This window comes from Oryctolagus cuniculus, chromosome 14 (genome assembly GCF_964237555.1).
Source record: "Oryctolagus cuniculus chromosome 14, mOryCun1.1, whole genome shotgun sequence".
NCBI classification, from domain to species: Eukaryota; Metazoa; Chordata; class Mammalia; order Lagomorpha; family Leporidae; genus Oryctolagus; species Oryctolagus cuniculus.
The window spans coordinates 1,249,443-1,266,023 of NC_091445.1; the positions used below are offsets into that span (position 1 = coordinate 1,249,443).

The window sequence follows — 16,581 nt, forward strand, 5'->3', positions numbered from 1 at the left end:
GGCGCAGCGGGCCCGTGGACCGGGGCCTCCCCGCGAGGGTGCTGCTGTGCCGTGACGGCCGCAGGCTGCCTGCCTGCCACCTGCCTGCACCGCCACTCCAGGCTTTGCTTTCTGGCCTGCCCTGCCCTGTGTCTCCCAGCATCCTGGGAGATCGGGCCCGTTTCACAGATGGGACATCGGAGGTGCTGGATGTGAGGTAAGAAAGCCGCCGCAGGTCCGAGGCCTGACCCCGGGGAGATCTTTGGTCCTTGCCGTTTCTTAATTAGTATTTTTATGATATGAGCTGTACCAAAGCATACAATGAAGCCACTTCCACTCCGCCACCTGTTTCTGTTGTCCTGTCCCAGAGCCAGCTAACGTTTGTAACAGTTTGTAGAGAATATGAGCGTTACGCTATTTAATTGATTTGGCAAGCAGAGTGGCAGAGATCTTCTGTCTGCTGGTTCACTTCCCAAATGGCCACAACAGCCGGGGAAGGGCCAGACCAAAGCAGGAGCCAGGAACTCCTGGGGTCTCCCACATGGGCAGCAGGGGCCCAAGGACTTGGCCATCTCTGCCTTGCAGGGTGTGCACTAACAGGGAGCTGGATCTGGTGTGACGTGAACCCAGGCACTCCGATAGGGGATAGGGGCATCCCGTGTGACGCCTAGCCACTGCACCCCACCACCGCTCCTGCGCCACATTCCGAGTGACGAGGTAGTGCCCTGGGTGGGTGACCTGGTCCTATTCTTGACTCATTTCCAAAAAGCCCTCGAGTGTGCGAGTTCAGGTGTGGAAGGAGGGATTTGAGAAGTGGACTCCCGGGAGTCTCCCGGAGCAGCTGAATCTTAGAAGCAAGGCCAGCGGCCAGCGGCGCCCCTGGGGGCTGGGGGGTCGGGCCGAGCACAGGCTCCTCGGAGGACGCCGGCGTGCGCTTGTTTTAGGCGCCCTGCCGCCCTCTCATTTTCTGAACCAAGCCCCGAAGCACTGAAAGTCTGACTGGCTCTCTGTGCGGGCTGTCCTGGGTTCCCAGGGCTGTGTCCTGGGCGTTTCCTGCTGTGTCACTTGGTTGGTTCTTGGTTGTTTGCCCCGGGAGTTCCTGGCCTGTGAGCTCATTAGCATGCATAGCTTTGCGCTGACACCTTCATCCCTGCAGCCTGGGGAGGACGTGGGCGTCCAACTCACAGACTCACAGACCCGCGGGAACCACTGTGGTCTGGCCCGGGACAGAAACTGCTCACCAGAGAAAGGCATGTGGACAGGCCGCCCTGACCCCCTGGTGGTTGGTTTTTTTTTTGAGACATGTTTTTGAAGGGGGGAGAGAAAGGTCTTCCAACCACTGGTTTGCTCCCCAAAAGGCCACAAAGGCCAGGGCTGAGCCAGGCCAAAGCCAGGAGCCCAGAGCTCCATCCAGGTCTCCCATGTGGGTGGCAGGGGTCCAAGTTTGGGCCGTCCTCCCTGCCTTCCCAGATGGCTAGCAGGGAGCTGGAGCGGATGGGGAGCAGCCGCCAGGACTTGGGATGTGGGACAGGGCAGCTTAGCTCGCTGCTGCACCACAGCGGGCCCGGGCCCTGAGTCCGGGAGGGAAAACAAGGCCCTGGGGAATGAGGATGAAGTCCTGAGCTGGTGTCACGGCCACACCTGGGAGGCGCCTCCCTTGAGGATAGTGTGGCGTGGTCCGTGGCTGGGTCCGCCTGCAGATCTGTCTCTTGGTGACACAGGCCGCTGAGGAGCGGGGCCCAGGCCTGAGCCAGCAGCACCTGCAGCTGGGAGAGCCGCCCCGGTTTATCCCCCCAAAGGCAGCAGTGAAGTCCGGCGGTCCAGTCCTGGCGTTTGCAGTGAAACGCATGACTGTTAGGAAAACAACAGTGACTCCGGAGGGAGGAGGTCTCCGACACCTGCGGCAGGGGCCCTGTTCCAGGCATCCTGAGCGTGGCAGGAAGGGGAGAGCACACGGGACAAGAAGGTATGGGATGGACCACGCCCGCCCGCCACACCTGCCTCCCTCATGCCTATAAAAGTAGCTTAAAAGACTCAGGGGCAGGCGGGGCGCCGCGGTTAAGTCACCGTTGGGGATGGCCGCTTCCTGTCCAGCTTCCCGCTAAGGCTCCTGGGTCCCTGCCACCCACAGGGGAGACCCGGATGGAGCTCCTGGCTCCTGGCTTCAGCCTGGCCTAGCCCTGGCTGTTGTAGATGTTTGGGAAATGAACAGCAAATTCTCTCTCTCCTTTCATGAAGACATAAATAAATAAAAGTGTAAGTGGTTCATGTGAAACTGAACGCGGGCAGCAGAGAAGGAAGACGCCTGTGCCCCTGCGTGCCCACCCTGTCACAGCCCCGCTTCCTGCCCCAGGGCGTCTGAGGCATGTCCCTGAGTGAGTGACCGTGTGCTTTTATAAACAGGAGAGAGCCGCGCTGTGCTACGCCGTGTCCATAGGGCAGTGACTCACAACGAGACTGATTCACAGTCGCTCCCCTGCGCGGTTTCTGTGGTCAGGAGTCCAGGGGTGGGCGGCTGCCTGGCCCTGGGGTTGGCTCTCCCGGGGGGCAGCCAGGAGGTCGGCTGCAGCTGCTGAGGCCCTGGGCTTGGCTGGGTGCGTGACCGGCTGCAGGTGCCCGGCCACAGGGTGACCAGGTGCTGGTGGTGTGGGCGCGACGCCTTGGCTTCGCTCTGTGGGTCTTTGCCAGGGCTGCTCCAGTGACCTCAGAACACGAAACTTTGGCTTCCCCCAAACCAGCGACCCAGGAGAACTCGGGTCACCCCCTCCGACGCTGAAGATCACACAGACAGCTTCGTTTCCATGTGGGGGAGCCCCAGGGGACCATACTGGAGACTGCGCCTGCTCTGCACAGGCGGTGGGTCCCTGACTTAACCACGGCTCGGCTCGGCTGACGGGTTCTCAGCTTCCCTGTGGCGAGGTTGTCGTACGCGTCCTGTGTACACTGCAGCTTGATTGGGAGTTGCAGTCTCCTCCCAGCTAGCAGCGTGTGAGACAAGATTCTCAGGCGTGGGCCTCGGTGGCCGCGGCCCCAGCCAGCTGTAGGATCCCGCCCCGTAGCCCTGCTGCACAGGGCGCTGAGTCGGCAGTCTTGGGTGCTGTGTTGTGGGTTTGCACCCAGCATGCTCCCAAGCGCTCCTCTGTGTGGCTGTGCTTGACGTGTTCCGCACTTTGTTATCAGGGGTGATTCCTGATGGAGGACTCTTCCCAGCCCTAGGTGTAAGGTGGGCGAGGCTTCCCGTGGGTTTGCTTTCTGAAGACAGGACACACCCAGCAGCCGGGAGAGCTGGGAGTGTTGCGTGCTGGGGGGTGGCGTGGCTCTGAGAAGGGGGGAGTTCGGTCCTGGTGTTAAGGACAGGAGAGCTGTTCAGAGGTGGGCCCCAGGTGGGGGCTTTGTGGGGAGGAGTCGGGCAGGTGGGTCGGTGGGGGGTGGAGGAGCTGGACTAGGTGAGACGCCTCAGGGCTGGCTGGCTGGTCCCTGAGAAGGCCACTGGCTCTTGTGCGCGGCGCGGATTCCAGAGGCGCAGGAGAGAGCACTGAGGACAGTGTGCAGTGGCTCGGTGGGAGCAGGTGCACGGAGGAATGCCGGCGGACGGGAGGGGCCGGTGAGGACTTCCGCCTGGCGGGTGATAGTGGAGTGGTCAGGGGTGAGCAAGGGGCAGGCTGAAGATCAAGATCTGTGTTGAGGATGGCGTCTGGAGTGTGTGCTGCCAGTTGGCCACCGAGATGGGACTGCTGGGTGGGCACTTGCCTGGCTGCGTGTGGGCGTCTTAAGTGGCAGTTAGCGATAGGTTTGCCGCATCACTTGCGCCTAAAGCCAAGAACTCGGTGATGTCACGGAGAGGATACAGAGGAGGGGCTGGCACAGAGGCCCAGGGATCTGCGACCTCTTGAGCAGACGAGGGGCCAGGAAAGGAGACAGAGCAGGAGGACGGCCGCTGGGGCACGGCGGCTCCAGGAGCAGCTGTGGGGAGCCGAGTGCGTTGAGGGAAAGTGGAGGTCCAGCCGGGTAGCCCAGGAGGCCGCGAACACAGAAGTGCCCGTTGGCTCTTACAGCACAGCGGGCGGTGGTGTGGTGGCACAGGCAGCCCGGCCGGGCTGGGTTTTGGTGCAGCAGTTCTGTCACCGCCTGGGGCACCTCTGTCGCTAGTTGGAGTGCCTGGTTCACGTCTCAGCACGACTCTGCTTCCCTGGGCGGGAGGCAGAGGGGACGGCTCAGCTCGCTGGGTGCCTGCCGCCCACACGGAGATGGAGTTCCTGGCTCCTGGCTTCAGTCTGCAGCTGTAGTGGGTTGATATCTTTTAATGACCTCATTCATCTCCCTGCGGCCTTACAGCTTATTTGATGGAGAACCCGAGTTTGTAGATTTGCCCCGTGGTCTGCAAGTCGCTGATTGCATCTAGAGCTAGAAATGGAAGATAACTTTGATCTGAAAGGCAGGGAGAGACAGAGCTGTGGCTCTGCACCTGCTGCCGGATCCGCAGTGCCTGTGCCTCCCGTCCGTGGCCGTCCTGACTTCCTGGGTGGCCTGCAGCTGCCTTGAGAAACCGGGGCGCCCGTGTGCCCCGTGCACATGGGTGGTGGTGCTCAAGTGTGCAGGGGGCGAGTGTGGTGCTCGTGTGCACTACGTGGGCGTGTGACATGGGACTGTGCAGCGTGTGCGGGCCTGCCCGTGTGGCACGGTGGGCCCAGGGGTCGGGGTCGGGGTCGGTCTCAGGAGCGTCGGCAAGGAGGAGCAGCCGGGACTCGAACTCACGCTCCCCGTGGGCACCGCCACCTCCGGCGGAGACGTCCCCGGCCGCGCCAAGCGTCCGCCCCGGAAGTTCTTCCAGAAGCCCGCGCTTGCCGCAGGACAGCACTTCCGGGTCGGGCAGGATTTGTCGCCATTGGCACGTCCGCCGCCTCTCTGTGGGCGGGGCGTCCCAGGAGCGCGGGAAACCCAGAGACGCAGAGGGCAGAGGTCAGGGGGCGGAGCCGGGCTGAGAGGAGCCGCGTGGGAACAGCGGCGCGTGGCCGTGGGAGTGGGTGGCCCAGGTGGCAGAGGGTGGGCTGGGGGCGCGGGGCAGAGGCAGCACTGAGGGTCCCACGTGGTTGACGGGGCCCTGCCGCACGTGACCCAGTATGCGGCCGCGGCAGGGTCTCCCGCGATGGGGACCCTCACGCCGCCGCGCGTGGGGACCCTTCCTGTCCTCCCGGCTTCATATGCTTTTCGGGGGGCTGAGACGAGCTACTGCGGCGTGGCTGGCGCGGCCCCCGGGTCTGGACAGCTCGGAGGCCTTGCCGCAGGGTGGGGGAGTTGCTGTGGACCCGAGGCGCGCCGCTGGCCTGGGCGCGCAGCCAGGAGCCAGGCAGGTGCCGCCCGGACCCCAGACCCGCGGGGCGAGGAGCGGTTGCGAGCCCGGGTGGGCCTTCCGCCATCCCTCGCTGCTGGCCGGCCTGCTGCCCCCGCAGTGGCCGAGGTGGGCGCCCGCCTGTCTGGTCTGGAGGAGCCCCGGGTGTTGCTTTCTCAAAGTTCCAGGAAGCTGCAGCCTCACGCAGGTGTTAGCCACGGGTGGCGTCGGGAGCTGGCCTCAGCGCCCTCGCAGGACCACGGGCCGCAGGCTGAGGGCCACCCAGGCCGACTGCACGGACACCGGGCGGCGCTCCCTGACCGAGGCCAGCGCCGGGAGCCCCGGGACGGCTGTGTCGCTGCCTTGCTGTGGGCGGGATCCTGGGCCCTTAAATCTGCGCCGAAGGCTGCTGGGGTGGGCCGGTTCAAACCTCCATTCCCTGGTCAGGAGGAGGAGGATGGGAGAGGGGTGAGGGTGGGGGAGGGGAGGGGCAGCAGACGCTCCCGGCTCCTGGCCTCGGATCGGCGCAGCTCCGGCCGGCCGCTGCAGCCAATTGGGGAGTGAACCAGCGAATGGAAGACACCCCCCCCCCCCCCCGTCTCTGCCTTTCTCTGTAACTCTGTCTTTCAGATAGATAAATAGATCTTTAAAAAGAGAGAGAGAGAGAGAGGTCTTCCATCTGTTGGTTCACTCCACAGATTGGCTGCAACAGCTGGAGCTGTGTCAGTCCGAAGCCAGGAGCTTCCCCAGGTCTCCCACGTGGGTGCAGGGGCCCAAGGATTGGGCCATCTTCCACTGCTTTCCCAGGCCACAGCAGAGAGCAGGATGGGAGGTGGAGCAGCTGGGACTCGAGCCAGCGCCCACATGGTCGCCAGCGCTGCAGGTGGCGGCTTCACTGGCCACGCCACAGCGCCGGCCACGCCGATGGGCTTCTCTCTTGTGACTGTAGTTACAGTCATAGCGATGGCGTGAAGAAGCAGCCCTTAGGGTGACAGGGACTTCAGGATTCAGCGTGGACTTAGGTGTGAATTTTGAGCCACTTTGGCCACCACGAATCTTCATACACCTCTCAAAAAGGAGGCGTTAGCAGGAGGACAGTGTCCGTGCTGGGGTCCGGCATTGGAGACACCCCGTCCTGCAGCCCACAGGCAAACACGGGGTGCAGAATCCTGCGGCCAGCAGTGTCTGCCTCGGCCCGCGTGAGGGGCCCCGGCCCCCGGGACCCGCGTGTCTGGGAGGAGCAGCATCACCGTGGCTGGGTAAGGCGGCTGGCGTCTGACCCGGAGCCAGCAAATCCAGCCCCGGGGCGAAGGCCTTGCGCAGGGCAGGGCAGGGCGCCGCCGCCAGCCCTGGGTGCTTGTCACTGCGGGCCTGCGCTGACCGCCGCCAGCCCTGGGTGCTTGTCACTGCGGGCCTGCGCTGACCGCCGCCAGCCCCAGGGCGCCGCAGTGCCCGCGGGTGACACAGCGGCCCGGGCTCCCATCAGACCGGAGACCGCGCCCCCTGGCCAGGTGTGATCTGTCGCAGGCCCAGGTCTGTTCCTTGAAGGTCAGTGGGAGCGGCTGCGGCCTCCAAGTCCCGCCTCCTGCCTTCCCTCCGCGGGTGCTGAGGCCGTGGGAGACAGCGCCCTCTTCTGCCAGCGCTGCGCATGCGCGTCCTCTCTGAGCGTGCCCTGGTTCCAGTGCATTTGTTAAGGATTTTTTTCCTTTATTTGACAGGCAAAGCGACAAAGAAATAGAGGAGAGAGCGAGAGCGAGAGAGCGAGAGAGAGAGAGAGAGAGGTGCATCTCCCCTCTGCTGCTGGCTCGCTCCCCAAATCCCTGCCGCAGCCTGCTCTGAGCCGGGAACTCCTGGGCGCTCCGGTGGGCGGCAGGGCCCCCCCGTGGCCCGAGCCGTCCAGCAGGAAGCCGGGCCAGACGGAACCGGCTCTCTGGTGCGGAATGTGGGTGTCTCGGCGGAGGCCGCGCCCGCCGCGCCACGTCGCCGGCCCCTCGGCTGCTGCGGCCCAGCGATGCCCTTCTCTGCAGCTGAAGGACAGCTCTGGTGCGCGGTGCCCTTGGCCGCCACGCGTGTCCGCCTGTGCCGCCGGCGCAGTCTGGTGAGCCGGCACGTCCTGGTGCCGTCGCTTCCTTTCTCCTGCCCTGGGGAGGATCCGCTGGTGACCGCTGAGCTTGGCGAGCTGGTGCTCACGGCGTGCGGTAGACTTGGCTGGGCCGGGCTGAGTCTCACCTGCCCAGCCCTGGATGGGTCTATCTTTCTGTAGCTTTGGGACGTTTTCGGGTCTCTCTTGGAGGTGCTGCGTGCTCAGTCTCCTCAGCCCCTGTTGGGGGAGGGGTGTTTGGTGTAACAGCTGTGACACCCACATTCCGCATCCCAGTGGCCGTGTTCGCCTCCCAGCCCCGCGCCCTGTTCCAGCTCCTGCCGAGGCGAGAGCCAGGGAGTCAGCATGACGGCTGCGGTAGTGGGGCCCCTTCCACCCACATGGGAGAGCCAGACTGGATCCCTGGCGTCCGCCGGGCCCTCCCAGTCATCGCGGGCGTCTGGGGAGTGAGCCAGCAGGTGGCAGATCGCGCTCTCCCTCTGCCTCTCAAATGATAGCAACTTATTATTATTTATTTGAGAGGTAGAGTTACAGACAGTGAGAGGGAGAGACAGAGAGAGAGGTCTTCTGTCTGCTGGTTCACTCCCCAAATGGCCACAACGGCCGGAGCTGCGCTGATCTGAAGCCAGGAGCCAGGAGCCTCCACCGGGTCTCCCATGTGGGTGCAGGAGCCCAAGCACTTGGGCCATCCTCCACTGCTTTCCCAGGCCACAGCAGAGAGCTGGACTGGAAGAGGAGCAGCCGGGACCAGAACTGGCGCCCACATGGAGTGCAGATGCTGCAGCGGAGGATTAACCTACTGTGCCACAGCACCGGCCCCTCAACTAATAATAATTTAAAAACACCCTCCTGAATCTCAGTAACTTAGATACCTGCCCCCTTTTTTTTAAAGGAAAGGGTTTATTGGTGGGGAACCCGACAGACCGGAGGGAAGGGGTGAAGGAGAAAGACGGAGGAGAGCGTGAGAGAGATCCAGAGAGAGGGGAGCGCTCCTTTACTGTCGTCCTGCAGTTCCCGTAGCTCGCTCCTTCCTCCTCATTATCTTTATTCTCTGCCTGTTTGAGCTCACTGGTTCTTTATTCTGCTTGATCTTCTGTACTTTTTTTTTAAAAAAAGATTTATTTTTATTTATTTGAAAGATTACAGAGTTCACTCCCCAAATGGCTGCAACGGCCAGAGCTGCGCAGATGCAAAGCCAGGAGCCAGGAGCTTCTTCCGAGTCTCTGACGCGGGTGCAGGGGCCCAAGGACTCGGGCCATCCTACACTGCCCTCCCAGGCCGTAGCAGAGCGCTGGATCAGAAGAGGAGCAGCCGGGACTAGAACCGGCACCCACATGGGACGCCGGCGCTCAGGCCAGGGCATTAACCCGCTGCGCCACAGCGCCAACTCCTCTCCTGTACTTTTGATGCCTTTTATCACATTTTTAATTTCATTCAATGTGTTTTATACTCAAAACCTTCTACTTGATATTTTTTAAAAAGCTTTTTTTTTTTTTTTTAGTTTTTTGAAAGTGAGTCACACAGACACACACACGCGCACACACACACAGATCTTCCATCCTCTGGTTCACTCCCCAAATGCCTACAGCAGCTGGACCTGGGCCGGGCTGAAGTCAGGAGCCAGGAACTCCATCCGGGTCTCCTACGTGGGTGTCAGGAACCCAAGCACCTGGGCCATCACCTGCTGCCTCCCAGGCGCGTTAGCAGGAGGCTGGATCAGAAGAGCGGAGAAGCCGGGACTTGAACCAGGCGCTCCGGTGTGGGCTGCAGCTGCCCCCAGGAGCAGGCTAGCCTGCCGCACCAGAGCATTCCTATGTTGACATCTGAAAAGTGCTTCTGCCGCCCTGTTAAGTGTCTCTGTTAGAGGAGTGCATCATTTCTCTGCAGTTTTCTGAATCTCATAGTTTCCTTACAACCGCAGTTTGAAATTCCGTTCCGAGCGTTCGTGTCCGTCAGTTACGTCCTGGTCTGATTCTGCCACCTCACTTTGTTCACCAGTGAGCTCGTGGTTCTCTGCCGCATGACACTGTCCACCCCTGGAGGGACTAGGACATTTTCCCAGTCTTCCGGATCTGGACTGGTGCCGGCCCTTCGCTTGTTTTCTCTGGGCCGTGACACTTCCATCATTCTAGCACTAGATGGCGCCCCAAGTCACGGTCTGCTCTTGGTGTATTGTCTCGGTGTCAGCACCAGAGGGCGCCCCATCCCACATCCACTGTGGGTTGTTGAGAAGGTGCTGGCCTCAACCAGAGGCTTTGGGCTCTGTCGGGTGCTGGTCTCTCCAGGCAAGCCAGGCACTTAGCTCCACTGCAGAGCTGTACTGACTCCCACCCTGTCCCCAGAGGCTGGGGTGAGGGGTCCAGTGCCAGCCTGCTCGGGGTTTCAAGCCTGAAGTCTGGACTTGGTTCCTTCTCCCTCCCCACAGTGGGAGGCATGGAGCTCGGGTTGGAGCTGGAGCAGCGGTGACGCCGAGTCTCTGTGCTGCCTTCTCCAGTGCCTGCTTTCCCGAAACTACGGTACAGCCAGGCCCTGTGAGCTCCTGCCGGGGCCCCAGCTCTGTGGCCCCAGCTCAGAGTGCTGTCCTCTCTGGCCAGCTTCGCCTCGGCCTCTCTGCCTGTCCCGCCCTCGTAGATCTCTCCCTCCTTGGTTTAACCTTCCCGGAGCTGGGTCTGCCGCTCCCCTCCTTCTCTGTGCCCCGTCCTGGCCGGGCAGGCCGCCCCTGCCAACAACAGGAACATGCAGCGGGGCAGCGGCTGGAGCGAGGCGAGGAGCTCGGACTGGGGCGCGCCCGCTGCGCCCTCCGTTCGCCTGTCTGCAGCCTGGCCGGTGCTGCTGAGCCTGCTCCTGAAAGGCTCCTGGGGGCCGGGCGGGGCCCAGCTGGCTTCTGGACAAGACAGGGCTGATGCTGTGGCGCAGTGGTTAAGCCACTGACTGCGATCCGGCAACCCAGATGATCACTGGTTCGAGCCCCGGCTGCTCCACTTTGGATCCAGCTCCTGTCCTGCACCTGGGAAAGCAGCAGAGGATGGCTGAGTGCCTGGGCCCCTGCCCCCACGTGGGAGACCTGGATGGCTTTGGCCTGGCCCAGCTCTGGGTATTGCGGCCATCTGGGGAGTGAACTAGCAGATGGAAGATCTCTCTGTCTCCCCCTCTGTCACTCGGCCTTTCAAATAAGTAAATGGGCCAGCGCTGCGGCTCACTAGGCTAATCCTCCGCCTGCGGCGCCAGCACCCTGGGTTGGGGTGCCGGATTCTGTCCCGGTTGCCCCTCTTCCAGTCCAGCTCTCTGCTGTGGCCTAGGAGGGCAGTGGAAGATGGCCCAAGTGCTTGGGCCCTGCACCCCATGGGAGAGCAGGAAGAAGCACCTGGCTCCTGGCTTTGGGTCGGCACAGCGCGCTGGCCGTGGCAGCCATTTGGGGGGTGAACCAACGGAAGGAAGACCTTTCTCTCTGTCTCTCTCTCTCAGTCTAACTCTGCCTGTTAAAAAATAAGTAAATGAATGTCTTTTTTTTCCCAAAAAAATATAGATAAGAGCTTGAAGAGGGGCCAGGTAGGTACCTTATTTAACACAATTTCAAGTGTGTTCTCAAACTTGGGCTCCCAGGTGCAGTGCTGGGGCCTGGCACTAGGTGGCAGCAGGGACCAGAGGACCCAGACCTCGCTCCTCCGCCCGAGGCCTGGGATGGAGAAGCGAGACTGATTTCCTGAGGCAGTCCTGCGTGGGCGTCTGCAGTGTGCTCTCTGTTAAGTCTCCCCTGTCGGTGTGGCTGAGTGATTCCATTTGTGGCTGAACACTGCTGAGGCCCACACCCTTTGGGTGACCCCCTGTGTTTATGTGCCCGGAGCGTCAGCCTGGAGGCCATATCTCACTGGCTGTGCTGTCGGCCCCGTGTGTGCGCTGACGCGGCTCCCGTCTGACTGCGCGCGTTCCTGCACAGCCTGTGCGTGAGACGCTGGCGGTCGGGTAATCGGTAGCACAGCGAAGTGCCAAGGTGTTGGGAGCCCATCCCGTGTTCCCCAGCAAGAAGGCATGCGTGCCTGGGCCTGTGCCCAGCGCTGTGGGGGCCGAGCTGGCCCAGACACCAGCCCGGACATCTGGAGCTCGGGCAGGTGCGCAGAGTGGGGAGCGCCGGGCCAACCCCAGCAGGGATGTGTGACAAGTGCACTGGTGAGGGAATGGGGCCCAGGTAGTCACCGTCACACGTGTAGGAGAGGCCAGGAGCCTCCGGGAGGAGCTGGTGTGGAGCTTAGTCGGGGAGAAGGCGGAATCAGCACCCCAGGCCACAGCCCCGAGTGCACGCAGCCAGGGAAGAGCGAGAGAGCCCAGCTTTTTCCTGGGCAGCCCTGGGAGTGCCCAGGGGCGAGGTGCTGCTGTGGTCCAGAGTGGAGGGCAGAGCGGGCCCAGACAGCAGGGACAGTGAGGAGCTGGGAGAGAGGCCGTGCCATGCGGAGGTGGTGCCTGTGTGGTCAGCGCGGGAGAAGGCAGGCTCAGGACGGGCGAGTGCAGCCTTGGTCCCGCTGAGTGTGGAAAGCTATGGCACTGGGCGAGGGTTCTGGAGCGGAGCTGGGACGGGGCTTACGGAGACGGCCAGAGGGCTGGGAGCCCTGGGGAGCAGCGCCTGAGCTGGACAGTGAACGTGCACCTGGGACCAGGGGGCGAGAGGGCCACGGAGACGCAGAGGAGAGCTTGGGGGGAGCCCCGTGCCAGAGAGACGTCTGCGCTCCTGCTTCTGGCCCACTTGACACGACCCCAAGAAAAACAGGAGTGGGATTGGCCGCAAGGGCTGATTCTCATGTCGGGGTCCCACAGGGGCCGGCAGATCATGCAAGCCTGGGCAGTGTTCCTTGGCCCGTGTGGGGGCCGTCTCCAGGGGCATGATGGGCAGGTGTGTCTGGGTGGGCGGATGCAGGAAGCCTGCAGAGACACAGGATGTGGAGAGAGGGTGGTGCACATGTAAGGGTGTGTGTGTGCTTGTGTGTGCCCGCAGGCGCCTGTGTGGTTTGTGCGTGACTGTGAGTGATGCAGACGTGCGTATGTGAGTTCTTGCTGTAAGGACAGTCACATCTTACCCTCTGGCCCCTCCTTCTGGGGAGTTCCCCCCATTGACCCTGCCCGGGAAACTGAGGCTGGAGTGGTGGGAGACCGGTGAGGGGTGAGGGCCGTGCAGGCACCTTTAACCTGCCCGGCTCCGTGTCTCACACTGGAAGACGCCAAGTGTGGGCTCTGGACTGGGGGTTGGCAGAGGGGAGTCTGTCTGTATGCCACGCTCTCCGGCATCCAGAACATTCTCCCTGCCCTCTACACATCCCTGACGTGGCAGCACAGCACCGCTGTGAGCCCGGGCCTGGGCGTGGGGGCGCCCGGGCCAGCTGAGAGGATGGAGAGGACGCTGGCCGACTCCGGCCTTGGTTGTCCAGAGGGGAGCACTTTCTCTACGAAGTCTTCTTCCCCGAGGCGCCCAGCTGTGAGCTCCTGCGCACACAGCTGCTCTGTGCTTGTTCTCTTTCAGTTTGCAGAAGTCACTGACCTGTCTGACAGGTAGAGTGACAGAGTGAGGAAGAAATCCCCCACCCGCTGGTTGACTCTCCCAGTGCCCACAACAGCCAGGGCTGGGCCAGGCCAAAGAGGAGCCAGGAACCCCATCCAGGTCCCCATGTGGGTGCAGGGACCCACGGCCTTGAGCCGTCTTCCGCTGCTTTCCCAGGCGCATTTGCAGGGAGCTGCGGCGGGAGCGGAGCAGCCACCGGACTGGCACCTGGTCAGGGCACTGGCCTTGGAAGCAGCAGCCTCGCTCGCCGCACCACAGCGCCGCCCCATTTCAAGTCTGTGACTGGGTAGCATGTTCCTATCACTGAAAAGTTAGAAAATCAGTTTAAAAAGTGTAACTTCAGAAGTTGCACTCCCAACCACCTGTTAATGCCCCCGCTCCTTATTTTACCAATTTATTACTTTAAAAAATTTACCTGTTTGAGAGAGAGAGAGAGAGAGAGAGAGAGCGAGCGAGCGAGCGCGCGCACGGCCATCCACTGGTCACTGCCCCAGAGGCTGGGGCCAGGGCCTGGAACTCGACCTCAGTACAGGGCTCCCGCCTGGGAGGCCGGAGCCGGGTCGTCAGCTGCCTCCCCCCAGGTTGGCATCTGCAGGAGGCTGGAGCTGGGAACCCACCCCAGGCACTGACGTGGGACGCGGGCCTCCACCCCCGGGCCACACGCCCCTCCTGTTCCGTGAGTACCTCCTGTCTGTAATTCCTTTGGCAGCTGCGCGTTTGTTATTTCTCAGTGGCCCTTGCGCGTCCTCTCTCCGTGGTTCCCGGTGGCACAGCTGTCTAGTCCGCGGCCCTGCTGAGTGTCTCCCTCCTGGCCCCTCTGTTTTTAGAGTTCTTGCAGCCATCAGCTCCCTAGCAACCAGTCGGGCCCCAGTGGGAGCCCCCATCTGGGGATGGCCAAGCCCCCCTCCCCTGACATGTCCACGCCCGGGCAGCCCTGGGGGCAGCGGCTCACACCTGTGCCTTCTGGTGATTAAAAACAGACTGAGGCACCGCCCTCGGAGTCTCTGGTCTCTGGTAATTTCCCCTTGTTGGGAACAGGTGTGCCGGGTGGTGCCTGGGTATAAACGCTGCAGCCGAGCTGTAAACAGCGCGACAGAGCGAGCGCTGGCTGAGCAGGTACAGTCGGTCTTTTCCTCCTGTCCTGAGCTCCCTCGCTTCCCCGCTCCCAGGACCCAGTGCCTGCCTGTCCGCTGGCCTGGGAATGAGCTGCCTGCGGCATCCCGGGGGAGCCAGGACTGGGGAGGAGGGGCCCACCATGAAGGGGGCCTGTGAGCACCTGAGCAGTGTGCCCTGGGAGGGGGCAGTGGGGGGGGACCTTGCGGGTTCCCAAGGCTGCCAGGGGCTCCTGTCTGCTTCCTTCAAGCCAGTGTCTTCGCCTTGGTTGGGCTCCTGCCCCTGGAGAGGTCGGTGCTGCAGCCGAGATGCCCACCCAGCTGGAGATGGCCATGGACACCATGATCAGGATCTTCCACCGGTACTCGTGCAAGGAAGGAGACAGATTCAAGCTGAGCAAGCGGGAGCTGAAGCTGCTGCTGCAGCGAGAGCTCACGGAGTTCCTGTCGGTGAGTGCGCGCCGCCTGCCCCTGCGCTCACGGAGTTCCCGTCGGTGAGTGCGTGCGTGCCGCCTGCCCCTGTTCCGTCCAGGGTGCTGGAGGTGCAGCTCCGCTCGGGAACATGGTGCGTTGTGTGAGATGCACTGCACCGGGGAGGCCAACACAGAGCCGCACACAGGCGGGCGCCCTGTGTGCGCCAGGGGAGGCGGCGGTGTCACCTGCATGGACACCGAGGCACAGCTAAGACTCAGCTCAGATTAGGGGCCACCACGAGGTGCGCGCACGCTGCCTGCAACTGCATAGCGTTGTCTGTGCAAACCGGGACAGAGTGCAGTGACTCTGGGGCATCTGCAGGCGTCCTGCCCTGGTGCTCAGCAGCCGGTGGGGGATTTGGGGGGGGGGGTGTAGGTGGCGATGGTTTAGGAATTTCTAAAGGTTTGGTTGGGCTGCCTTGTGGTGTGATGCTTATAACAGAAAGTTCAGGGTAATACTTGCATCTGTTCGAGTACTTGGTAATCGTTGGTAATCGCTGGCCCACAGTGATTTGAGTCAAAGTTTCCATGCAGGACGTGACTGGCAGCAGCCAGTGACAGGGCCCTGGAGGATGCTCTGCAAACTCTGGGCAGCCTCTGACCCCAGAGGCCGGGGTGCCTGGGCCCCCAACCCCCCAGGTCTGTGCTGCGTCGGCCGCCTCTTGTGCGCATCCAGTCGTGGGCTGAGGAAGCCGCCGGATACAGCGATCGTTGCCCTGTTCTGTGCCCTGTGTAGTCCCAGGTGCACACGTACGCCCGGACTGCACTGTGGCCCCGGAAGTCGAGTTCCCTGGGGCCCTGATTCCTCCTGGATCAGTCTAGCAACCTGGCGCTGGGCATCTGGAAAGTGTGTTGTGGGGTCCTCAGAATGTGTGGTAGACACAACGCTCCTCATTTTTAATATGAAACCTCAAATGGTGAGAGATTTGCTCAGTTCTGTTGTAGAGGCTGGAGCTTCCCAGTGTCCCGGCCCCACCCTCAGTGCAATTCTAGCTCCCACACTCACTTGGCTGAGTGGCCGCTTGGCTTGGCCTGCTCCTCGGGGTGAGTCAGCATCAGGTGGACGCTGGCCAGGGTGGTGGGCTCCTTCAAGCTTTGTACCTGGTCCAGACCTACCCGCACACGGGCTCTTGGAAATGAGCGGCTGCAGTGGACGTGGCTGGCAGTCACGGGGAGGGGCACCTGCAGTTGTCGGGCCGGCAGTCAGATGCTCTCTCTCTGCTTCTAGTGCCAGAAGGACCCCCAGTTGGTTGACAAGATCATGCACGACCTGGATGCCAACAAGGACAACGAAGTGGACTTCAACGAATTCGTGGTCATGGTGGCAGCCCTGACTGTGGCTTGTAACGATTACTTTGTAGAGCAGCTGAAGAAGAAAGGCAAGTGAAGACAGGTGGCCGCTCCCGCACGGGCACATGCCTGGCCCAAGGCCTCGGCTGGCCACTCAGGTCTGTAGACCAGCGACATCACCTGTAGATACGCTAGACAGGCCGCTGCTTGCTAGTGCTGTTACGTTATGTGTGCCTTCATGGACTGACTTCACAGAACGACTCCAAGTCCCCTGTGCCCCACCTAGAATTTGCCCGTATTATCACAGATGTTTCTTACATGTTCTTTTTGTTTGTCAGAAAGTTAGCTACTTGGAAACGAGGCCAGCACCAGGCAAATGTCTGAGACAGATGCTGTCATCCGTAAGTTATATTCTACGTCCGCCCTGTTGCCGAGTGCCCTGGCGCTCTGTGGTCCTCCTTCCCGTGGGGCAGTGGGTGCGGCTGAGCGCAGGACGGCAGAGCAGTCACGGAGTGGGCCAGGCTGGGGAGGGGCAGGCTCATGGCCAGGAGCTGATGCCGCAAACACAGGGCCCTGGGTCTGAGCGGCCTCCCTTCTGCAAAGGAGAATTCCCAACAAGCCGTCCTGCCGTCACCTGGAGCTTCCCTCTGCGGAAGGCTCAGCAGCCCCAGGGCCCCCTTTGCCGCCTTGTCTCCCCACACAGCACAGCCCCGCTTCCTGCCCCTCGCAAATAAATGGCTGCTTGTGAA

General features: G+C 62.2%; 1 protein-coding gene across 5 annotated transcripts; it reads left to right on the forward strand.

Moving 5' to 3' along the window:
• The first annotated feature begins 18 nt into the window (after positions 1 to 18).
• Positions 19 to 16,581, forward strand: S100Z (S100 calcium binding protein Z). Of its 5 annotated transcripts, none has more exons than XM_070056871.1 (3): positions 19 to 196; positions 14,321 to 14,519; positions 15,771 to 16,581. In XM_070056871.1, the coding sequence occupies exons 2-3, from the start codon at positions 14,379 to 14,381 to the stop codon at positions 15,927 to 15,929; spliced, it is 300 nt and encodes a 99-aa protein (XP_069912972.1). In that variant the 5' UTR covers positions 19 to 196; positions 14,321 to 14,378; the 3' UTR covers positions 15,930 to 16,581. The 5 variants fall into 5 exon arrangements, 4 of the variants coding, with proteins under 4 accessions (XP_069912972.1, XP_069912973.1, XP_051694668.2 ...); XR_011382114.1 differs by lacking the exon at positions 19 to 196 and having other exon boundaries at positions 10,911 to 14,519; positions 15,771 to 15,990; positions 16,171 to 16,581; XM_070056872.1 differs by lacking the exon at positions 19 to 196 and adding an exon at positions 10,911 to 13,633.

Bases quoted from the DNA above. Each gene is read 5' to 3' on its own strand.
- S100Z (XM_070056871.1), top strand. From the start codon at position 14,379: ATGCCCACCCAGCTGGAGATGGCCATGGACACCATGATCAGGATCTTC. The intron at 14,520-15,770 runs GTGAGTGCGCGC...CTCTGCTTCTAG, and splicing joins AGCTCACGGAGTTCCTGTCG to TGCCAGAAGGACCCCCAGTT.